Here is a 25,578-nt window from a genome sequence, read left to right as displayed (position 1 = left end):
GTTACGTCCCCACGGCTTCTTTCTTTTATAATTGGTATTTTGTACCTTTTAGTCGCCACCAGCCTTTTCGCCCATCTTCCTACACCCATCCCCTCTTGCAGTGACTAGTTTATTCTCTGTATTTATGGGTCTGTTTCAGTCTTATTATTTGTTCACTAGTTTTGTTTTTTAGATTCCACATACAAGTGGAAATGTATGTACAGTATTTGGCTTTCTCTGTTTGACGCATTCACTTAGCACAGTACCCTCTTGGTTCATCCATGGTGTTGCAAATGGAAAGTAATAATCTATTTTATTTGTACACACACACAAACACACCCCCCCACATCTTTATCCATTAATCTATTGATGGACATACTTTGGCTACTATAAACAATGCTGCAATGAACATGGAGGTGCATATATGTTTTCAAATTAGTGTTTTCATTTTTCTTGAATAAATAGTCAAAAGTGGAATTACTGGATTGTGTAATAGTTATGTTTTTAATGTTTTGAGAAGCCTCCATACTGTTTTCTGTTGTACTTTTACCACTTTATTTACATTACCACCAGCAGTGCATGAGGATTACCTTTTCTCCACATCCCCACTAATAATGCCTGTCCTTCTCAAACTACTCTAACAAATTGTTACTGACATTTTTTTATGATTGTGGAGTAATTATCAAGTGAAAATCAGAAAGAGTTCATTCATTTCATCAAATACCTAAATATAGTTTTAGATTTTGGGTGAAGAAAATAATTATAATTGTTTCAACTAGATCTGGGTCATATCTGCGAGTTTTTAGTGTTTTTGTGTGTTTTATATGCTTTAAGGAGGAACATTTTTGGTTTGAGAATTGCTTTGGTAGGGCAGAATGCCTATTGTCTCTCCATCACTTGTTGCTTCCACACAAAATAAGGTAGAACAAAAAACCCCACTTATTCAAAATATCTTTACTCTTGAAACTTGTTGTTTCAGAGAATTCTCAGTGAAAAATTGTTTCCATCCCATTGTTTTTTTGCCAGAACCATTTTTAGTCCATGAAGTGTGCCTTTGACTGAAGAATCTGTTGCAAGGAATATGTTTCTTACCTGAGTTTTTCCGAGTTATTAGACATCACATGTGAGCACATTGGTTTCTAGTTTAAGTCTATAATGTTGAATAGTGTTGCTGGGGAACTTAATGGACTAGTTTACAGGTTGTTGCTCCTGGAGGAAGTTTTCTAACTCAAATAATATTGTAACATAGTGTGCTATTTTCCATCTTGCTTGGAAGTTGGGGACATGGCTTACAATAATTGCCAGTGAAGCAGAATAACTAACCAGAGGGTTGCCAGATAGATTTTTTTTGGAAATGTGTTCTTAATATTTAACTTTTTGAGTAGATATTTGCGTATATGGAGGAAATGTTAAGGCAAATGTGTTTTGGAAGAGATGGAAGAGCATGTTGCTTTTTTCATTTGCTGTCTTTGTCGTTTTGCATGTGGAATGGAAACTTTTGTAAAACTTGTAAAAAAGTGCCTAGCATAGTGCCTGGCATGTGGTGAATAGTCAATAAATGGTGGTCTTGTAAGTGTTATGTTAATTACACATACTTTTAACAATGATGATATAACTCTGTTACCTCCCCTTTCCTGTCCCCTCTCCTCCACATAGTTTCTCTCTGTCCCACGCATCACACAAACACGCACACACATGCATGCACACACACACAGAGGCATGCATGCAAGGTATCTTATGTCCTGGAATATATCATGTACTCACTATTTGCTGAAAGAATGGAATTTTTGTTAGTAATCTAACTCAAAGACTTTTAAGTAATACATTGATCTTCTATCATTCAATAGTTGTAGTATTGATATTTTTGATTTATACAAGAAAAACTCTATACAGATGTTTAACTTCTACCTCTACCTTTCTAGATTTACCAGAAAATTCTTCCTTTCTTTAACGGTAATGGCTTAGTCTTAATCCTTATATTTAAATGACCCTGGGCTCTTACTCTGAAGGGAGGAGATGGTTTGAATCATTGAAGCCCTGATGTATGTAGGAAACCGGGTGAAGATGGCACAGCAGACAGTATGCTTGAGGCGTGTTCTACAGGCAGACCAAACCTTGGTCCCCTCCACTCGCGCTCTCCCACCTCTATGCAGACTTTGCACTGCTGGGAACAGTGACGTTGCTTAATAGACTTTCCCTGACTGCTGTCAACACTATGCCCCCTGCCAAGTCGCATGTTGCCCAGAGCTAAGACACTCATAGTATTCCAGTCGCACTGGAACAAAAATCCTTCAGTGTTGCTCTAATTTCTTTTACACTGAGTTTAAAAAAGGAAAAAAGAAATAATGGTGCTGACATGAGAACATTTCCTTTCCATGTCTAGCTGCTGTTTGTGATCATGTGTTTGCTTTCTGTGGAGGGAATAAAACATCTAGGGTAAATCAATGTTTTGTGACTACAGACCTGCTAGAAGTGCTATACCATCATTTGGTGCTATCTCCATAAAAGCCAACTGTGCAGGCTGGATAACTGGGCTAGAAAAATAAACCTGGGTTGGTAGGAAAAGGCACAGGAGACCCATAAAGGGGTGTTGATGGTAGTTCTGACCTAAACAAAGTGAGATGGAGGGAAAGGATTCCCAGGATTTTTTGTTTCTCTCAACAAATCCCAAGAAGAGTAAATAAAATAATTCCATGTACAGAAATGTTAAATCCCTGGGTCCAAGCGTTGATGAGTCTTAGTTCTGAAAGGCCACAGCCGTACAAAGGAAGCTGAGATTGCAGTTTCAGAGATGGAAATGGGGTGAAGACTTACCTGTCTTCTTTGAGGGATGAGATAAAGTGCATGGTAGAAAAAGCCCAGAAAGGAACCAGGAGTTGACAGGCATGGGTTTCTTGGAAACAGCACGGTATCTAGGAGTGATGGTTGTAAATGTAAGCAGTCTTCTAAGAAGACCCACATGAGTTGATGTGGAAGCAGCTTGTAGGCTTCAATTCTTCTGAAGTTATTTATCGTCACGTACTATTCCGCTTATTGTATGCCTGACATTTGATTAGTTTATCTGCATGTTTATATATTGATTTTCTCTTTCCTGTTGACTGAAGTGAAGTTCCATGAGGGCAAGGACTCGTTTTGTTTGTTGTATCACCATGTCTAGAATAGCTTGGCACACAGTAGATACCTAGCAAGTATTTGTTAAATGACGGAATAAATGAGTATTTGCTTTCCCCATTAATCTAATAATTTATTGTTGTCGTTAGTATCTGCTCCATATGTCCTCACTCAGTAGATGTATAATGAATGAATGAAGGCATAATTCAGCATTAAATGTCAGAGGGCTCAACTGCTACCAGTGGAAAGAAGATTCTTGTTGAGACTAATTCATTCTAAAAGAAAAACTCATTTGGGATCTGAAAAAGTAGATAAAACTAGAGTCTCTTCTCTCCTAATTAGCTCCAAAATCCAACCTTTTGAGTTTCTATTGTTGACACAGTTTCAGGTTTTTGAAAAGCACCCGTGTTTGCCATTTTAGTGTTTTATAATAGAGAAATAAGAGTAAAGAGTAATATGTATGAAGTAATTGGAGAACAACACAAAATTTACTTTAGTGCCTGAGTAATGGATACTAATTGTAATGACTGTAGACTAATGAGAGGTTGTAAAGTCTTTGTAAATATTTATTATGGTTTATAGTTGAAAGGGACCCTAGAACATTTGATTCAACTCTCTTTACAGCTGAGCAGAATGAGGCCAGAGGGGTAAGTGATTTGCCGAAGGTCACAGGGTTTGTTAGTAGTAGAACTATAATTACCCTCAGGTTTCTTTTACAAAACTAAGGATTGCAAGGGTGTGGATAATGGACACTATCATACAAAGTTTGCAGAATTGTAAATGTCTGCAAATATTCTTGTATGCCAGTCTAGAGTCATGGATCAAACATTTTAATGTGCATACCTTCTTAGAAATAATTCCTAAAGCAAAAGTCAGATAAGTGTGCCAAAATAAAGGTACAGTATTTTTCATCACTTTAACATGAGCCCCCAAAGTAGAAATAGGTTGAATTATTAAATAATAGCCTATTTGCAAAATACCTTTAATTTCCTGTGTGGTGACTCATCAGATGTTTATTGTGTGTTACGTTTAAGTCTTTGTACGATGAACTTAAAAAGAAATAAAAGATATAGTCCTTACCTAGGAGGAGCATTCTTGCTGATCTGCTCACCTGCCAACTGTCAGTTACAGAATGAGATGAAATAAGGTTAGAAATGAAGAGTAAGTATCTAGGAACTGTCATAGTTGGACAGAGCAATTTTATGTCTGTTGAGTCTGATGATAAATAATTTTGTCTTTTATTTTGAGTGATTTCTTTGAGTTTGTTTTTTCAGTACTTTATTGTAGATCACAGAAGAATTGGTAAAGGCAAATGTGGGTGGGAGGGGACTTCTGCATAAGTGGTGTCCACCACAGATGGTTCGAGGAGCACTGCTTTCTGGAGAGCTGCATACAGTTGGGAAAAGTGAAATAGTAGAAACCAGTAGATGAGGGGAAGGGCCATGCCTGTTCTCAGAATTCAGTATTGAAGGTAGTGCCTCATTGAAATAGACCCTTATTAAATGCTAGTGATTTATGCTATGAAGATTTTAAAAGCGAGTCCCCATTTTGTTAAGGTACACTTACCTGCCATTTAGGCTTTCCTGGTGGCTCAGGCAGTAAAGAATCCACCTGCAAAGCGGGAGACCTGGGTTTGATCCCAGGGTCATGAAGATCCCCCAGAAAAGGGAATGGCAACCCACTCTATTGTGCATGTCTGGGAAATCCCCATGGACAAAGGAGACTGGCAGGCTACAGTCCATGGGATCTCAAGAGTCGGACACGACGGAGTGACTAACTCTTTAACTTACTTGCCATTACCACATGAAATTATGATTTTCCACCACTTTGCATAAATATTAATAATTCTGTTCTGAGTTATTAAATTTTCTTGATGCTGACAGACTTTTTTTGTTTTGTTTTGAAACATGTTTAGCTTGTGAGTTGTGAAAGCTTGTGATTTGTTTCCTTGTCATCGAAATAGGCTAACACTGGTGGTTTAGGAACCACGCTTTGAGAAACACTGTTCTAAGGTTTCATTAAATCATTAGTTCTTAACATTTGGTCATAGATGCCTTTGAGAATTTGGGGAAAGCCGTGGGCCAACTCAGTGGAAAATACATGTATACTTGACAATTTGCATACAATTTTGAGGGGGATTCATCTCATCATTGAAAAGAACCTTATGAGAAGGGAGGGTTGAAATGTGTGAATTTCAGTTAATCTGTTCTCAGGTAAACTTACAGTTGACTAAAATGGTTTTGAACCTTTACAGCTCTCTGTGACATTTCTTATCGTGTTCCTTATTATTGTAGAGTGGACTACATAGAAACTAATTTCTCTGTAAGTAACAAATTTGTTTGATTTTGAGATGTTTGTGGATGTACTCTTTTTTAACAAACCACCATGCTTTTCACATTTCTGGTAGAATTATATTCACACATTAACTGCAAAGCGCAGGAATTTTTAAAATACGTATGGATTAATTGTAAAATGAAAATGCTTTGTGGCATATTAATAGTGAATTACAGTTTAAGAAGGCATGTTTCTGTTTTGTTAGGTCACTCTGTAGAGAATAATAAAGATATTATTTCAATTAAGAAGGAATCATTGTGGACATACATTTAGACTGCTAAAACAAACATGTTTGAACTAGATGGCTCAGTGGCTACGTAAGGAAGGAGGCGTAATCACTTCCTTTCTTCTGTTTGGTTTTGTAAGACATAATGACACATACTTTGAGGTATTCTCTTCAGTGCTACCATATAAGGTGGATTCTCAGACTTTTGGGTAAAATTGATTACAGTTTGACTCATAAGCCAAAATAAAGTCCATGGTTAAAATAACCAGTGCTCACAGAGTCAGGATTTTATAGACTTAAGAGAGACATCAGTGATTGCTTGCTTTATTTCACCATTCTAACCTGCAGAAAGCAAAATCACTTTATTGCAAACAAAAGATGTTAAAGTGAATTCAAAGTAACCTCCAATTTTAAGGGGGTATGTTCATATTACACATTCAGGCCGGAGATAGACATTCTCTATGTTGCTGAGTTGCATTTGTAGGCTGATTGAGGCGCCAGCACTCTGTAACGATAAACAGCCCAAGACAGAACATCTTTGAGTGCTGAGTAATGTAGAGCAGATTAGCAAGCCTGGAGTGATAGTGAATAAACTGGGACTTGGAAATAAAAAAGAGTATTTCTCACATGTTCTTCTGCTCACCTGAGTGGCTGAAAACTCTGACCTTTTTGTTTATTTGTGACATTTCTTGGTGATTGAGTAGCATTCATGATTTGTCAGGAAAGCAGGTTCTGTGAGTTCTCATTTGGAGTTGTGTCCATTCAGTCTTAGGTTTTTATGGGGTATGGTAGTGTAAAGAATCACATTCTCAGTATTCTGGGAAGCATGTGGGAGATAAATACCTGGGTACTTTCAACCATAGGTTTCTATCTGGAGTCAGATTATTTATTCTACAGTTGGTACTACCAGAAAATAAATTTTAAAGCAAAATTAAATATTGTCCACTAATTAGGTATTTTTTAAAATGAGATTTTTCTCTTTGCTTTCTTCTGTCTCATGAAGGTCCTTTGGTCAGATTGATAGAATTTTTTTTTAGTATATGTATTTCTCTGAATTTTGGTAATGGCACTTAGAAAAACAATAGCTTTTACTTTCCCAGGATTTAGTTCCCATGGCTTTTGGACATGGAAAATTTCTGTTAGTGTTTCTTTCTCTAGCTGTCATAGTTATGTTCCTTTTTTACATTTACTAGCCTGATGGCATTCCTGTCATACCCATGGTTTTAAGGTCACATGTTTCCAAACATCCCATATTTGTTGAAAATATGCAGAAGGTTGAAATTGGCACATTGGTGATAACTCATTACATAGGTACCTATTTCCTACTTGTTACCTGTAGCATGTAATAGGATCAATACCAAAGTAAATTTCTTTTGAACCAGCATAAATTGTTGTCAGTAAACAACTGACTTATGTTATGTTACAATTTACTATTGTAAAATGATCTTTGTAATATTCTTGGGCACATATATTTTCAAAAAGTCATTTTTATTGCTGGCACCTATTTTCTGAGATTTGTAACTACTGACTTATTTTCAAGGGAAGACAAGTAAGAGATTTTTTTGTACATATTGAGAATTCCCTATGATTTGGAAGGATACTTTTCATTAGAGAATTCTAAGGTAGTACTGGAGTCACTGCTTTAGTTATACATTTTGCCTTTTTATGAAGAATCTTTGTGCAATATAGCAGCTGTATTAAACGTGCATTTTATAGATAAATCTTAGGTAGTTAGATTTATTTAAAATGTTATCTGCCATGTTGGCTCCTAATTTTTAAAAATGAAAGCTATATAATGCTTTCTTTGATTTTGTTTGTTTTTTTACTATGAGTTCAATGATTGGTTTGTTTCTGTGATATACTATTAAGAGGTGATAGCTATGGGGGAGGATTAGTTTGACAGGTATGTCTATAATGCCTATGAATTCTAAGTAGTTTACTGCTTTGTGGATAAAACAGATTTTCTCTTCAGTGCATTTTGGAGATTCTCACCTAAGTGATATGCTCTCTTGAGATAATATTTACTTTTGATGCGGTTTCCTAAGGATGTGATGCTACTTTCTTCTTCTGTTAAAAAGTTTAAAGAAGAAATACTGTTGGAACTACAAATTTGTATACAGGCTAAGCATTTGGGAGAAGTTTAGTTGTAAATTTTACTTGAGTCCAGTAAAGTTAATGACATGTTTAATGGCATACATAAATATTACTCTGAGTTAATTGGCTCTGCATCATAGTTATTAATTATAGTTGTATAGATTATTTTATCATAATTGTTCAAATCAAAGTATAAGACCTTCTTGCTTCTTTAATTACTATTTTGCTGTTGTATTCAATTTGCATATTATTTTGTACAAACTCAGTGATGTACAACACACTCAGAGAGAAGGCCTGGACCCCAAACCTGGGGCATCTCATAACTTTCTTCGTTCATGTACTTGGTTCCCTGTTCTGCCTTCCCAGGGCCCTCCCTTGTGATGTGTTCTTTTGTCTTCTTTCCTTCCCTGACCCCTAACTCAGGATTTCTTCACCAATATCACCTTATTGATTCTTGCTCTTTGGCCTTTTGGTACAGCACCAGACTGTCGTGGGTGCTGATAATGAGGCCACCATCCTGTGGGAACAGAGTTTGAAAAATTCAGACTTGAATAGTAGTAAGCAGGGAGGGAGGGCGGGCCTGTGAGCTGGGGTTCTGATTCAGCATTGTATCAAGCTCTTTGGCTAAGTGAAGAGAAAATTAAGGCTTAGAGAAGCAGAGGGAAGAGAAGAGGGCTGTTTGGTCTTCCTTTAAGTAGGAAAGGGAAAAATAAGCCTGACTGGTCAGCTGGAAAAGTTGTCTTCCCTGCCCTGTAGGTCCTTGAAGTAGGTGACCAGCATGTGTGAGTTGATGGCGTATTATGGTAACGACAGTGAGCATTTACGGTGCGTGGTGTGAGCTGTGTGGTATGTGTGTGTTAGTTGCTCAGCTGTGTCTGACTCTTTGCCACCCCGTGGACTGTAGCCCACCAGGCTTCCCTGTCCATGGAATTCTCCAGGCAAGAATACTGGAGTGGGTAGCCATTCTCTTCTCCAGGGGATCTTCTTGACCCAGGAATCGAACCTTCATCTCCTGTATCGCAGGCAGATTCTTTACCATCTTAGCCACCAGGGAAACCCATGTGCTCTGCTGGGGCCTCACTTAATCTGCTCAGTAGCTCTTGAGGCAAGTGAAACCCTAGTCCGCATTTTCAGGAAGAAATATCTGAAGCCTCGAGAAGCCTGGTAAACTCATGGTGCACACTTAATAGGGGACCAAGCATAATATGAACTCACGTTCGCTTAACTTCAGAATCTTTTCCTGAAACTCTGTTCTTGCTGTGCGGACAGAGGCAAGTCACTTAATCCCTTTGGAGTTCTCTTTTCCCATCCGCCGAGCAGAGTAAAACTACCTGATAGTGGTGAGGGATGATAATGGGTCTCCCAGGATCCTTCACTTGCTGTTGGTGCTCAGTAAGTAGTTTTATTTACTTTTTCTGAGTCATTTCTTTCTCAGGACAGAAAGAGTGACAGGAGCTATCCATCCAAAATGTAAGAAAATTTACCTTTGGGTATTTCCCAGTTGCAGCAAGATGAGGGAAGCCCAAGTCTGTGATGCCATTTCCTCTTATATCTTCCCCCCACATCACGCACACATGGGTGCACATGAACACACAGTCACACATACACACACAGTCTGTCCATCTGCTTACTGAAGGCTGGGCTTTCTTTTCAAGAGAGGACTTCTTATAATTCATAATTAAAAGGGTTAAAGTGTAGCCCTAAGGGTGAGGTTTAGATCCAAGTGCAGGTGATTCATTTTAGATCCTTTCTTATCTGAGTTAATGGGGAGGCTCAGTAAAGATCCCATTCTCTCTTGAAGAGCAGATAGTTATCCTGCTTTCTGCATCAATAAACCGAAGCTCAGAGGTTGTTCCAACATCTGCAGCCATATCTGCTTGCAACTTAAGTGAGACCACAAAGCAGTGTTTTTAAAGAAGCATACAGCTAAAATTAAGTTTATGGAAAATTGGACAGCAGTACTGAAAAATGTATTTGAAGATCAAAAGAGAAGCATTTGTTTGTGATTAATTTGATTTATTCTGAACCGGACCCAGGAGCCTCCTTTGACTGCTTCCTTCCTACACATTGTGCATTTATGAAATACACACATACTTATAGCTGTCATATAATATGGACAAGATTTATTGGTGACAGAAAGTTGTTACTGACTGCCTCGAACAAATGCAAGCTATTTAGACTTGCCACAACAAAGAAGAAATGAACTATGCAAATAACAAGTGACCTTGTAGTCTTTTCTTAGCTGCTCACAATTTATAATAGTGATACATCCTACCCAATTAAGGGGGAGATTTCATCTTTCTATTGAGTGGCTGCCTTGAGGAAGTAGTTCTGGGGATAAATAAAAGGTCATGGGAGTTTTCAATGAGATGCCATCTTTAACAGTTTTACATTTGTTTCTATGCATTGGGCCTTTTCCACTGGCATTAGTTTAGGCTTTTCTGCTCTTTAAATTAGTGAGTAGAAAGCCTAAATATTGAATAATAAAGATGGTTAGAGATTTAGAAAATATGTTCATGTCAGAAACTCAAAATAATTAATATTACTAAGCTCAAAAAAACTGTAGGCAAAAAGGAGTTTGGCAGTTTAAATAACATGAAGTATACAGATGGCAATAGACATTTGTTTACATTTCTGATAATTGAGAAAGTTTTGAGATTAAATACAATTAAATTCTTTCTAAGCTAAAACTCCATTACTTTGACCACCTGATGTGAAGTGCTGACTCATTGGAAAAGTTCGTGATGCGGGGAAAGGTTGAGGACAAGAGAAGGGAGCGGCAGAGGATGAAATGAATGGATGGCTTCACTGACTCAATAGATGTGAATTTGAGCAAACTCCGGAAAATAGTGAACAGGGAAGCCTAGTGTAGTTAATGGGATCACAAAGAGTCAGACACAGCTTAGTGATTGTACAACAACAACACTGAAAGTTACTAAGGGGAGTTGTGACATCTCTTTGGAAATTCTAGGGAAAATATATTAACTGTGTATCCGAAATGTGTTCACTTAGTTCTGTTGGAAATGTTGTTTGATTTTTGACCTTTCTTAGGTTAGCTCAGCCTAATGTTCAACTGAAGATTCTCATTTTCAGATTAAAATTATTTTTTTCTCTTTGATGAATTAAGTATATTTTGTCAGAATTTAGCATATTAATCTGATGGATGGATTTATTGATTCCTTATTTACTATGGTTTAATCAGATATTTTTCTAATACCTACAATATTCAAGGCTCTTGAGAAGACATAATGTAAAACATGATCCCTGAGGAGCTTGTTTTGAAGTTGTAAACAGGTTGACTACAGATTATAAATTGCTTGTATATCAGGCTTCAACTTTATTCTACATTGTAGGAAGCAGAAAATATTTGAAACCTTTTCACCCTCATTTTATAAATAGTTGACATGATGGAACTCTTCAGTGTGAGATGGTAGTTGGGCCACCATTATGGAAATAAGATGAAGGAAATGGCACGGAATTTGGAGAGTTTGGCAGTACGGAGGTCTTTAGAAAACTCTTGCTTTAGACAGCAGGCAAGATCAAGGTGACAGACGACCAGGGTATATGGACTGGCATGAGAGGGGAAAGGAAGATCAACAAAATTTAGCAATTTCCCTGGATGTGGTACCCAAGGAAAAGGCAGAATTCACAAGGGCTATACGACTTCTATGCCACATGCTTTAAAGAGAAGGGTGGCAGAGTAAAAGCAGTCCTAAACAGATAGGTAATTATGAGACATTGGATCTGAACATCTTGGGATCGTAGCATCTCAGAATCTAGTAGGCTACTGGATCAAAGGAGTGAGAAAAATGTTATCCAGTGTGTGACATTTGATTAAATTATTTACTTAATTGTTCACTACCTTTATATTACTATTGGACTGGGGATATTTAAATTGCTTTTGTTGGGTACATTTTGCGCAAATGCCCATAGGTTTCAGTCTTTCTTTTTAAAGGCTACATCTTATGTTAGGAATTGTGAAGTAGGTAATTTAGCTGTGTTCTGTTTGTGGTTAGAAAAATTTCTTTTTTTATGCTTACTCTTCTTGGTTAGAACAACCTAGGATAAATAATGTAAACATAATTTTGTTTCCATAATTTTGCCTCTTTATCAGGATTCAAATTTCAGTTCATTTATTTTAGTATGGAATAGATGTTTCTTTGTCCTACCAACAAAATTGTTCAGATATGACTTTTGTTTTAGGATTAGAGTTATACCTTTGTACAGATAGTTCACAGATAGATAACCTTTTAAGACTGGAAGGAACCATAAAAGGCCTTTAACATCATCTAGTACAGCCACCACATTTCTTGGGTTAGTAATCTGAGATCAAGAGAAAATAATAACAGATAACATTTATTAAGCTCTTATCTCACATAATCTTTATAAACCCCTACAAGTAAGTCCCATGGAGAGCAATGACATCGCTATTACAGCTTTAGGAATTGTTTTCTTGGTAAATGTCCTTTATAATTTAAACAGTTCAGCTCTGTGCAGGAGAGAGTAACAGTATGCTATTTAATTAAATAATTAATATTTATATTAATAAATACTAATTATTAAAAGACATTTCACACCTATTATTCAATACAGTAAAGCTGTAGTATTTAATGTAGGTATTATTATTTTTAAAGACTTTTTCTTACTCTTGACACATACACATTTTAATAAATGTTTCTGTCTATATAGTATTTTAAAATATACTTAATAAAATTCTATCTTAATGTTTTTCTTCTTGATCCTGTGGTCCTGGAATTCAAATTAGATTCATTTAATTTTTATTGAATTTTGGTATTACTTTGTCAGTCATATAGTATATAATAAAAAATGTGTCTATATGTATGTGTGTGTATATATATATATACACACATGTGTATATAATATAGCTATGTTGATCAGTTTGATATGTGTTAAATTTTAATCTGTTTTGCTACTCTGCAAATTTTATTTCTTTGTTGTCAGCATTTCATTAACTTTTGTTACCTCTAACTATCTGAGCAGCTGAGAGGAGTTGTTTGTTTACATTAGTACAATGATGAAAACAAAATCACTACAGTTGACCCTTGAACTCTTAGAGATTAAAGGCACTGACCCTCTGTGAAATTGAAAATCTGCCTGTAATTTATAGTCTGTCCTCTGTCTATACAGTTTGGTTCCTCCATATCTGTGGTTCTGCATCCCTGGATTCAACCAACCGTGGATTGTGTAGTACTGTTGTATTCACTATTGAAAAAAATCCACATATAAGTGGACCCATGAGTTCAAACTCATGTTGATCAAGTGCAACTCTATGTACTACATTTATATTATAATAGAGAATATTTCATTGAAAGGCTTGAAGTCTTTTTATATACTCTGTATCTGTTGGATTTTATATGTGTGCTGTGTGTGGTAAGTTGCGGCAGTCACGTCCCGTCTTTGAGACTCCATGGACTGTAGCCTGCCAGGCTTCTCTGTCCATGGAGTTCTGCAGGCAGGAATACTGGAGTGGGTTGCCATTTCCTACTCTAGGGAATTTTCCTGACCCGGAGATGGAACCTGAGTCTCTTAGATCATCTCCTGAATTGGCAGGCAGGTTCTTTGCCACTAGCACCATCTGGGAAGCCTAGACTTTACATATCCTTACTCAAATAGATATTTTTTCTTACTAATTTCTAGAACCTTGTCCATCATTGATAGTTATATGTTAAATGAAATAGAGTTCAAATTGAAAATCTTAGTTCTTCCTGACTTCACAATGTATAACAAACGATAGATTTTGCCCGTGTTAGATAACATATGCCATCCATTCATTGAGCATATTATTTTATGAAGGTCTGTAGTGTTAGGCACACTTCAGCTTTAGGGTAGTGGGAGAGAAACACAGACATGGGCCTGCCTGAATGGATCTGATAGTCAGTGCTGTTTCCTTGCTTTTAGATCCAAATAGTTGTTCTTGTACACTAGGATTTATATGCCTTGATCATTATTTTTAAGGAAAGAATTAGAGAATTGATAGTAATCAAAACCTACAGAACATACAATATTCATTTGTATTATTGCTTTGCTTCCAAATTATGAGTTCCAGCACTCAGCCATTGTTCAGTTTGCTGAGGGATGTTTTTCTTTTAGTCAAATAGCAATTTTAGTAAAATGTGCTCTAAAACATTTAGTTTTTTAAAAGTTGTGGTAAAACGTACTTATCATAAAAGACATTTTAGCCATTTTTTAAGTGCACAATTCATTAATTGCTTTTACAGTGTTGTGTTTGTAGAGAACCCACCTGCTAATGCAGGAAATGTGAGAGACATGAGTTCGATCCCTGGGTTGGGAAAATCCCTGGAGGAGGGCATGTCAGCCCACTCCAGTACTCTTGCCTGGAGAATCCCACGGACACAGGAGCCTGGTTGGTACAGCCCACAGGGTTGCACAGAACTGGACACGACTGAGCGACTCAGCACCACTCCACAGTGCTTGCAGCCATCACCACTATGCACTTCCAGAATTTTTGTTCATCCCAAGTAGAAACTCTGCTTGAGATCTTTACTTCTAATTTTTAGAGAAAGTGGGCTTCCCTGGTGGCTCGGTGGTGAAGAATCCGCCTGTCAGACAGATGTATGTTCTATCCCTGGGTCAGAAAGATTCCTAGGAGAAGGAAATAGCAACCCACTCCAGTGTTCTTGCCTGGCAACTCCCATGGACAGAGGAGCCTGGCGGGCTATAGTCTGTGAGGTCACAAAGAGTCAGACATGATTTAGGGACTAAACAACAATAATATTAGAGAAATTACAACAACAACGTTAGAGAAATACTGCTTATTTTCTTCCTTTTTCGGGTCTAGTCTCAAGAATATGGCTTCTTCCAGCAACCCATGTTTAGTGTGACCTACTTGTATTTAACTGAATTCTGAGCTTGTCATTTTAATTAGAATGGTTCCTTTTGGTTTGTACTTGTTCCTTATTTCTGAGTATCTATTAAAAATGCTTCATCTTCCATTTTACTGTCATTTTATATTTATTTGCTCCTTTTGGAGCAATGAAATAGATCCATATGGAGTTTAAAGGAGATCAAATTAAATGTAAACATGTATAACGTTTTGTAAGGAAGGGAAGAAAGATTGGAAATTAAAGACTGTGGTACACAATAAAGTCTGACAGTCTCAGACACAACTGGTTTTCTTCCCCTCCTGCTAAATGCCTGGAACAAGAAGCCTGTCCAACATAAAAGATATTTGGACCTGTGATCTAAAAGAGTTCAGTCCCTCAAACACTGGTCACGAATTGGACTCAACAGGAAGGATTGTTAGTATATCCTTCATCTGTATTAATCTTTGTGCTGAAACAAAAATACAGCTGTTTAAAAGAGTTTTAAAAATTATTTCTGAAAGAGTATTAAATACCCTATTCAGATTACTTTTTTTCCCCTAAAATGTGGTTTCCTTGGCTACTTCTCTTCCTCATTTGTAACAATCACACACTCCTATTACACAATAAAGAAATGGAGAAATTACCAAAGACTCTTTTTCAGACAATTATTTTAGAGTCTTAGACAGCAAATAAAAATTTAAGAAAATAAGTGTAAAAGCCATTTAAATTTTTACTTTACCTGTTAAGTAAGAAAATTTGTATTACTTTGTCTAGTAGTATATGAGTATATTTTCTTTTGATATGACAACAGTATAATTTTCATCTGTGTTTATTTTTAAAGAATGACGGTCCTAATGAAATATATTTTTTACAGCTAAAAGATGGTGGCAAAGCATCCCAGGCAAACGTAAGAATAGGCGACGTGGTTCTCAGCATTGATGGAATAAGTGCCCATGGCATGACTCATCTGGAAGCCCAGAACAAGATTAAGGGTTGTACAGGCTCTTTGAATATGACTCTGCAAAGGTAAATTTTTTTCATTTGGTTCTGATACAGAAAACAACACTGATGAATGTGTTTTTGTGTGTCTGATTCATGGTGTTAAGTAAGAAGCAGTTTCTACTGCCTTTGTTTCAGGTAGATAAATAAGAAATAGACAGACTTTTACATTGGGTATTGAGCAGTATGAGAACTGGTGAAAGCTTTGGTTATAAGGCATGTATTTGCATACTCATAACTATTGTGTGTACAGTTTCATAGAGTTTAAGAATTTCTGCAATTTCTCAGTGGAATGCAGCCTAAGGATTCTTGTTATAGGGTAAAACTCTTGACCTTAATATTCTAGGCAGTGTATTAGAAGGTATTCTTTTAAAATATTTGGCTTTTCTTTTACCATAAGTATGTTTTTTGCCTTTTATCCCAGATAGAAAAATATAATTTTAATATATTTATTTGAGGTCCTAATTTTCTGAACTTAGCTTGGCTTCAGTTTTAAAATAGATAAACATTTTGTTGATTATATTATATCAGGTCTTTTCAGCATCCCAACCTTTGAACTGTATTGAGATCAGCTAAATTGCTTCTTAAAAATACTGCTAGGAAACTTGTACAGCCACTATGGAGAACAGTGTGGAGATTTCTTAAAAAACTGGAAATAGAACTGCCATATGACCCAGCAATCCCACCGCTGGGCATACACACCGAGGAAACCAGAATTGAAAGAGACACGTGCACCCCAATGTCCATTGCAGCACTGTTTACAATAGCCAGGACATGGAAGCAACCTAGATGCCCATCAGCAGACAAGTGGATAAGAAAGCTGTGGTACATATACACAATGGAATATTACTCAGCTATTAAAAAGAATGCATTTGAATCAGTTCTAATGAGGTGGATGAAACTGGAGCCTATTATACAGAGTGAAGTAAGTCAGGAAGAAAAATACCAATACAATATATTAATGCATATATATGGGGTTTAGAAAGATGGTAATGATGACCCTATTTGTGAGACAGCAAAAGAGACCCAAATGTAAAGAACAGACTTTTGGACTCTGTGGGAGAAGGCAAGGGTGGGATGATTTGAGAGAATAGCATTGAAACATCTATATTATCATATGTGAAATAGATCGCCAGTCCAGGTTCGATGCATGAGACAGGGTGCTCAGGGCTGCTGCACTGGGATGACCCTGGGGGATGGGATGGGGAGGGAGGTGGGAGGGGGGTTCAGGATGGGGAACACATGCACACCCATGACTGATTCATGTCAATGTATGGCAAAAAACCCTACAATATTGTAAAGTAATTAGCCTCCAATTAAAATAAAGAAGAAAAATACTGCTAGGAATCAGAATATCTGGAAGTAAGGACCAAGAATTATATATTAATCAGTTTTCGATGATTATGATGAAATACAAAGTTAGAACCACTTCATATCTTGGGTTGAGGGGAAGGTAGGGGAAAGAGAGAATGGAAGGAGGGTTCTTGAATAATGGCTGTGAACCTGTAGGTTTATAAGGAAGGTAGCTATTCTTTACCAGGTGGTCATAAAGGGTTTTAAGCAAGTCTTGCTTTTTATAATTATATTAATGGAAGGATTGTCTGTTCTATAAAATTTGGAAAATGCCATTTCCCCCCAAAACATATCATGTCTTTGTCATTGTTTAGTCGGTAAGTCATGTCCAACCCTCTTGTGACCCCATGGACTGTGCCCACCAGGCTACCCTGTCCATGGGATTTCCCAGGCAAAAATACTGGAGTGGGTTGCCATTTCCTTCTCCAGAACATCTCATCAGTTCAGTTCAGTTCAGTCGCTCAGTCATGTACAACTCTTTGCGACCATGTGAATTGCAGCATGCCAGACCTCCCTGTCCATCACCAACTCCTGGAGTCTACTCAGACTCATGTCCATTGAGTCGGTGATGCCATCCAGCCATCTCATCCTCTGTCGTCCCCTTCTCCTCCTGCCCTCAATCCCTCCCAGCATCAGGGTCTTTTCCAATGAGTCAGCTCTTGTCATGAGGTGACCAAAGTATTGGAGTTTTAGCTTCAGCATCAGTCCTTCCGATGAACACTCAGGACTGATCTCCTTTAGGATGGACTGGTTGGATCTCCTTGCAGTCCAAGGGACTCTCAAGAGTCTTCTCCAACACCACAGTTCAAAAGCATCAATTCTTCAGTGCTCAGCCTTCTTCACAGTCCAACTCTCACATCCATACATGACTACTGGAAAAACCATAGCCTTGACTAGACGGACCTTTGTTGGCAAAGTAATGTCTCTGCTTTTTAATATGCTGTCTAGGTTGGTCATAACTTTCCTTCCAAGGAGTAAGAGTCTTTTAATTTGATGGCTGCAGTCACCATCTGCAGTGATTTTGGAACCCAAAAAAATAAAGTCTGACACTGTTTCCACTGTTTCCCCATCTATTTCCCATGAAGTCATGGGACCAGATGCCATGATCTTAGTTTTCTGAATATTGAGCTTTAAGCCAACTTTTCACTCTCCTCTTTCACTTTCATCGAGAGGCTTTTTAGTTCCTCTTCACTTTTTTCCATAAGGATGGTGTCATCTGCATATCTGAGGTTATTGATATTTTTCCCAGCAATCTTGATTCCAGCTTGTGCTTCTTCCAGCCCAGCGTTTCTCATGATGTACTCTGCATATAAGTTAAATAAGCAGGGTGACAATGTACAGCCTTGACGTACTCCTTTTCCTATTTGGAACCAGTCTGTTGGTCCATGTCTGGTTCTAACTGTTGCTTCCTGACCTGCATACAGGTTTCTCAAGAGGCAGGTCAGGTGGTCTGGTATTCCCATCTCTTTCAGAATTTTCCACAGTTTGTTGTGATCCACACAGTCAAAGGCTTTGGCATATGGCATTTGGCATTGTCATATGGAAGACATCTCATGCCTTCCATAAATCGTTGTTTTTATTATGAGTCTTTATGAGGGGAATAATGTATGCTATATATTCCTATTATTTTTAATATGAAACCTTTTTATTCTTGGAGTCTCTCCTGGGAGGATTTAAAGGATATATACAGGGTAAATTACATGTAATTTTCTGAATGAGTATCAATTTTGTCTTAAAAGTGAATAGGAGAAATCTATAAAAACTTAAAGAGATTTACTGTGCTGTATCATGACTTTCTGACCAGTTCCCGTTTGGGTGCATATGTGTGTGTGTGTGTCTGTCTGTCTATATGTTATGTCTTTGTGTGTTTCTGTGTGTGAAATTCCTTTCATTGGGACTGTTGAATCAAAGTTAATGTGTATTTAAATTTGGAAAGCTAGTAGCTGTTTGTTTCAGTCGATACAAAAGTAATCAAGGAGAAACAATAACTTTGCTAAAAAGTTATATTTTGATAGTCTGTTTTGTATATTGAGACATATAACACGAAAATTGTTACTAATTAAGAGAAAATAGTCATTTTAATGATAGGCATTTTTACTAAGTATGAATTTTGAAAGGGAACCAAGAAGTTAAGAAGCTTGATGTGTCATGAAATATCAACACAACAAAGCAAATATGGTGTTAGGTTGTCTCTCCTATTCTCAAGTGAAAGTTTGTGTGTGGTGTAAACTTTTTTTCTGGGCTGTATATAGTTTCTTTCATAGTAGCCTACTTGTTTTCATATTGTGCTCACTATTTTATGACCTAGTACAGTATCTTATTTTCTGTTGAAAAGACTTCTGGTTCCATGACAGTAGATGAAAACCAGATGTTACCCTGTTTGGGTGGGTTTCTAGTTTGAGTAATCTGCTACTGATTTTAATAGATTCTTTTAAGCTACTTAAATGCAGAATCTCACAAGCCAACTTGTTACAAATACTTGGAGATACTACTTAATCTTATCTTCATGTATCTGAAGATACATGACCCAGATGTGTATCTGGAGTGTATCTGAAGATACACAGACCCAGAATGTGAGAGAGAATTTTAGAGTCCTGTTTTTCATTGTTATTATTCTCAATTTTTCGAACGCCTCTTGTATTAGGTTATGTCAGTCTGAAAGAGATTTGCATTTAAGAGAATTCATGGTATAACCCTGACAATGCTACTGAAGAAATACATTTTGCTTTTTTATGAAAAAAATAAAACTTTGAAGAGTTATCTTTAATCTTGCCCTATACTAAGGCCATTTTCTTCCTAAATTCTCTTTCTTATATCAAGGCAAGATTTCTTTTCCAACTCATTTAGTAATTTGAACAACAACTCCTTACTTGGCTTCCAGTCTCCTCACCCTCTTTATTCCAGCTCTCACCAACTAGTCTGCTCAGAATTCTCCTTCCAAATTGAGTAACCTACAACAGCACTTTCTCTGTTTTCTTCATGACTATCTGGTACTCTCCTTTACAGACTTGTCTCTAGTCTGGTTTCTCTAGAAGCAGAACCTGAGATGGGATTCATGTACAAGTGATTTATCAAGAGAGTTGTTTCATATGTTACTTATAAGGGAGTGAATGAAGCAGGACTGGGGAGAAGAAACTGAGGTGAGCAAGGATGTGGTTTCAGGGGATGTCTATCTTCAGCTTGCCCCAGGAGAGAACTTGGGAACAAAATTGTACCATGGAGTGAGTCTTGTCTTGAGGGAACTAGGTTTTTGTCCCCTCTCCCCTGCATTTGTTAGTCATTGGCCACCATTGTCCTCGAAGTGTGTGTGTGTGTGTGTGTGTGTATTCAGGGGAGGGCTAGGAGCTTCTGTGACTTCCACAGAAAGTTGCTGGTGTGAACCATTAGTAGCAATATAGGGAGCACCTCGGAGCTTATGTACCAAACCAGTAGACTGGTTCCAGAGGACCCACACTGGGCACCAGCATCATGTGCTGTGAGATTGCATCCAGACTGAAGACCTTTATTCAGAGGATTAGGCTCTCTGTGACCCAGGCCCAATCTGGTTGTCCTCCTCAGATCATCACTACTCATCAGCAGATATCATCTTTCCATTTAAGACAGATTTCTTACTGTCACATGCCTTTTTGTCCTCTTACAAACTTTGCTTCAATGGAATGCCTTCCCACTTTTTCACTGCCAGTGAGTGCCTCCACATCCTCAAACCCCGTATTGAAGCTTGTCATCACCCCGTAGTCTTTTCTAACTTGTAATTTGTTCATTTCCCCCCCTCTAAACTCCTGTGACAAGTTTATACTGTTTGAGTTAGCATTTAATTATATACTAGATACAACCAGGACAGTTAAGACAGATTCCATGAATTATATACAAGTAAGCCTAATTGGTTAATAGTCATACTTTATACTGCCTATGTAATTAACTGATTACTTCATGTACATTCAGAGAAGGCAATGGTACTCCATTTGCCTGGAAAATCCCATGGACGGAGGAGCCTGGTAGGCTGCAGTCCATGGGGTCGTGAAGAGTCAGACACGACTGAGTGACTTCACTTTCACTTTTCACTTTTATGCATTGGAGAAGGAAATGGCAACCCACTCCAGTGTTCTTGCCTGGAGAATCCCAGGGATGGGGTCACACAGAGTTGGACACAACTGAAGTGACTTAGCAGTAGCAGTCATGTACATTAGTTCTATTTCACCAACTAGACTCCTTAAAAGCAAAGACCATATTTATTTGCACTGTCATTGTTTGATAACATCTTGTATAGTTTGGTGTTTTCAGTGTCATTTGATTGGTACCAGCATTATTTCTCAAACTTGGCATTATTCATTTATTCCACAAGTATATTTTGAGCCATTACTATATGCCAGACACTGTTTTGGATGCTAAGAACGTTGAGCAGTGAGCAAAAGAAGCAAAAATCCCTGTTCTCATAGTGCTGATCTTTTAGTGAGCAGAGACAGACAATAAACAAGTAAAAGTGTGTAATATATTACATGATGATGTACTATGATATGGAGAAAAGCAAAGCATGTAAGGGGCATAGGGAACACAGGAGTGGAAAATTGCAATTTAAAATAGAGGTGGTCAGGAGAGCCTCAGTGAGAAAATTATTGGATACCTGGATCACGAGTGCCCCAGGCAGAGGGAAAGTTTGGTGCAGTGGCCCTGTCAGGAGGGCCACCCAGGACGGACGAGTCATGGTGGAGAGTTCTGATAAAACTAGGTCCACTGGAGAAGGGAATAGCAAACCACTTCAGTATTCTTGCCTTGAGAACCCCATGAAACAGTATGAAAAGACTAAAAGATATGACACTGACAGATGAACTCCCCAGGTCAGTAGGTGCCTGACATGCTACTGGAGATCAGTGGAGAAATAACTCCAGAAAGAACCTGAAGAGACAGAACCAAAGCAAAAACAACACCCAGTTGTGGATGTGACTGGTGATGGAAGTAAAGTCCGATGCTGTAAAGAGCAGTATTGCATAGGAACCTGGAATGTTAGGTCCATGAATCAAGGCAAACCGGAAGTGGTCAAACAGGAGATGGCAAGAGACCGTCAACATTTTAGGAAGCACCAAACTAGGATGGAGTGGAATGGGTGAACTTAACTCAGAAGACCATTATATCTACTTCTGGGGGAAAGAATCCCTAAGAAGAAATGGAGTAGCCATCATAGTTAACAAAAGAATCCAAAATGCAATACTTGGACACAATCTCCAAAATGATAGAATGATCTCTGTTCGTTTCCAAGGCAAACTAGTCAATATCACAGTAATCCAAGTCTATGCCCTGATCAGTAATGCTGAAGAAGCTGAAGTTGAATGGTTCTATGAAGACCTACAAGACCTTCTAGAAGAACTAACACCCAAAAAGATGTCCTTTTCAGTATAGGGGACTGGAATGCAAAAGTAGGAAGTCAAGAAATACCTGGAATAACAGGCAAATTTGGCCTTGGAGTACGGAATGAAGCAGGGCAAAGGCTAATAGAGTTTTGCCAAGAGAACGCACTGATCATAGCAAACACCCTCTTCCAGCAACACAAGAGAAGACTCTATACATGGACATCACCAGGTGGCTAATGCTGACATCAGATTGATTATATTCTTTGCAGCCAAATATGGGCAAGCTCTATACAGTGAGCAAAAGCAAGACTGGAAGCTGACTGTGGCTCAGATCATGAGCTCCTTATTGCCAAATTCAGACTTAAATTGAAGAAAATAGGGAAAACCACAGACCATTCAGGTATGTCCTAAATCAAATCCCTAACGATTATACAGTGGAAGTGACAAATAGATTCAAGGGATTAGATCTGACAGAGTGCCTGAAGAACTATGGGCAGAGGTTCATGACATTGTATAGGAGGCAGTGACCAAGACCATTCCCAAGAAAAAGAAATGCAAAAAGTCAAAATGGTTGTCTGAGGAGGCCTTACAAAGAGCTGTGAGAAGAAGAGAAGCAAAAGGCAAAGGAGAAAAGGAAAGATATACCCATTTGAATGCAGGGTTCCAAAGAATAGTAAGGAGAGATACGAAAGTTTTCCTCAGTGATCAATGCAAAGAAATAGAGGAAAACAACAGAATGGGAAAGACTAGAGATCCCTTCAAGAAAATTAGAGATACCAAGGACTGTTTCATGCAAAGATGGGTACAATAAAGGACAGAAATGATATGGACCTAATAGACACAGAAGATATTAGGAAGAAGTGGCAAGAATCCACAGAACTATACAAAAAAGATCTTCATGACCCAGATAATCACAATGGTGTGATCACCTGCCTAGAGCCAGACATCCTGGAATGCGAAGTCAAGTGGGCCTTATGAAGCATCACTATGAACAAAGCTAGTGGAGGTGATGGAATTCCAGTTGAGCTATTTCAAATCCTGAAAGATGATGCTGTGAAAGTGCTGCACTCAAAATGCCAGCAAATTTGGAAAACGCAATAGTGACCAGCGGACTGGAAAAGGTCAGTTTTCATTCCAATCCCAAAGAAAGGCATTGCCAAGGAATGCTCAAATTACCACACAATTGCATGCATTCATTCACACGCTAGCAAAGTAATGCTCAAAATTCTCCAAGCCAGGCTTCAGCAGTACATGAACTGTGAACTTCTAGATGTTCATGCTGGATTTAGAAAAGGCAGAGGAACCAGAGATCAAATTGCCAATATCCACTGGATCATCAAAAAAGCAAGAGAGTTCCAGAAAAACATCTATTTCTGCTTTATTGACTATGCTAAAGCCTTTCACTGTGTGGATCACAACAAACTGTGGAAAATTCTTAAAGAGATAAGAATATCAGACCTCCTGACCTGCCTTTTGAGAAATCTGTATGCAGGTCAAGAAGCAACAGTTAGAACTGGACATGGAGAACAGACAGATTCCAAATCAGGAAAGGAGTATGTCCAGGCTATATATTGTCACCCTGCTTATTTAACTTATATGCAGAGTACATCATGAGAAACGCTGGGCTGGAAGAAGCACAAGCTGGAATCAAGATTGCTGGGAGAAATATCAATAACCTCAGATATGCAGATGACACAACACTTATGGTAGAAAGCAAAGAACTAAAGAGCCTCTTGATGAAAATGAAAGTAAAGAGTGAAAAAGTTGACTTAAAACTCGACATTCAGAAAACTAAGATCATGGCATCTGGTCTCATCACTTAATGGCAAATAGATGGGAAAACAATGGAAACAGTCACAGACTTTTATTTTGGGGGGCTTAAAAATCACTGCAGATGGTGATTGCAGCCATCAAATTAAAAGATGCTTGCTCCTTGGAAGGAAAGTTATGACCAACCTAGACAGCATATTAAAAAACAGAGACATTACTTTGCCTACAAAAGTCCATCTAGTCAAGACTATGGTTTTTCCAGTAGTCATGTATGGATGTGAGAGTTGGACTATAAAGAAAGCTGAGTGCCGAAGAATTGATGCTTTTGAACTGTGGTGTTGGAGAAGACTCTTGAGAGTCCCTTGGACTGCAAGGAGCTCCAACTAGTCCATCGTAAAGGAAATCAGTCCTGAATATTCATTGGAAGGACTGATGTTGAAGCTGAAACTCCAATACTTTAGCCACCTGAAGCCAAGAGCTGACTCATTTGAAAAGACCCTGGTACTGGGAAAGTTTGAAGGCGGGAGGGAGAAGGGGTCGACAGAGGATGAGTTTGGATGGCATCACCGACTCAATGGACATGAATTTGAGTAGGCTCCAGGAGCTGGTGATGGACAGGCAAGCCTGGAGTACTGAAGTTTGTGGGGTCACAAAGAGTTGGACATGACTGAGCGAGTGAAACTGAACTGAACTGTTTTCATGGGCCTTTCAAAAGTTGGGAGAGAGCCTTAAGGAGTTGGCCGGCTCTACAGCAGGATTTGGGAGAGAGATGGCTTTGTTATTGGAGAGAAAGGCTAGAAGGAGGAGCAGACCAAGGTTCTCCCAGTCTTAATCGCTGCTGCACTGTCTTTTCCTTCTAGTGCGGTAGAGATAGTGGACCATTACCACTTCTGCTCATCTCTCCCCAAGAATCCCCAGGGGGAGACTGTAAGAGAGAAAACGCATCTTTGTTTTGAAATCAGAGCCAGCAGCAATATCTGTTCATTAAGCCCAAACTCAAAATCCTAAAATAAGATTTAGATAAGAAAAAATAAGGTAAAAGTACTTGCTTGAGTAGGGTTATTTTGGAACCGTTTATTGTATCTTATCTAATTTGGAGGGTTGTTGTTCAGTTGCTAAGTTATGTCTGACTCTTTGCAAGTCCATGGATTGCAGCATGCCAGGCTTCCCTGTCCTTCAGTCTCCTGGTGTTTGCTCAAACTCATGTCCATTGAGTTGCTGTTGCCATCCAACCATCTCATCCTCTGTCGTTCCCTTCTCCTCCTGCCCTCAGTCTTTCCGAGCATCAGGGTCTTTTCTAATGAGTTGGCTTTTTGCATCAGGTGGCCAAAGTATTGGAGCTTCAGCTTCAGCATCAGTCCTTCCAATGAATATTCAGGTTTGATTTCCTTTAGGATTGATTGCTTTGGTCACCTTGCTATCCAAGGGACTCTCAAGAGTCTTCTCCAACACCACAGTTCAAAAGCATTAATTCTTTGGCACGGTAATAAAGCTCATATACTATTTCCATTGATATCCTAAA

The 25,578-nt window shown here is 38.2% G+C and overlaps 1 protein-coding gene across 8 annotated transcripts in view; it reads left to right on the top strand.

The window, feature by feature from the left end:
• The window catches only part of PDLIM5 (PDZ and LIM domain 5), a 224,052-nt gene that overhangs the window by 52,540 nt on the left and 145,934 nt on the right, over positions 1 to 25,578 (top strand). For all 8 annotated transcript variants that reach the window (XM_043871014.1, XM_043871012.1, XM_043871011.1 and 5 more), the window contains exon 3: positions 15,464 to 15,615. In XM_043871014.1, the coding sequence (XP_043726949.1) occupies positions 15,464 to 15,615 (152 nt within the window). The remainder of the gene's footprint in view (positions 1 to 15,463; positions 15,616 to 25,578) is intronic.

This window comes from Cervus elaphus, chromosome 17 (genome assembly GCF_910594005.1).
Source record: "Cervus elaphus chromosome 17, mCerEla1.1, whole genome shotgun sequence".
NCBI classification, from domain to species: Eukaryota; Metazoa; Chordata; class Mammalia; order Artiodactyla; family Cervidae; genus Cervus; species Cervus elaphus.
Note: the sequence above shows the minus strand (reverse complement) of the source record. Positions and strands in the feature narration are given on the sequence as shown.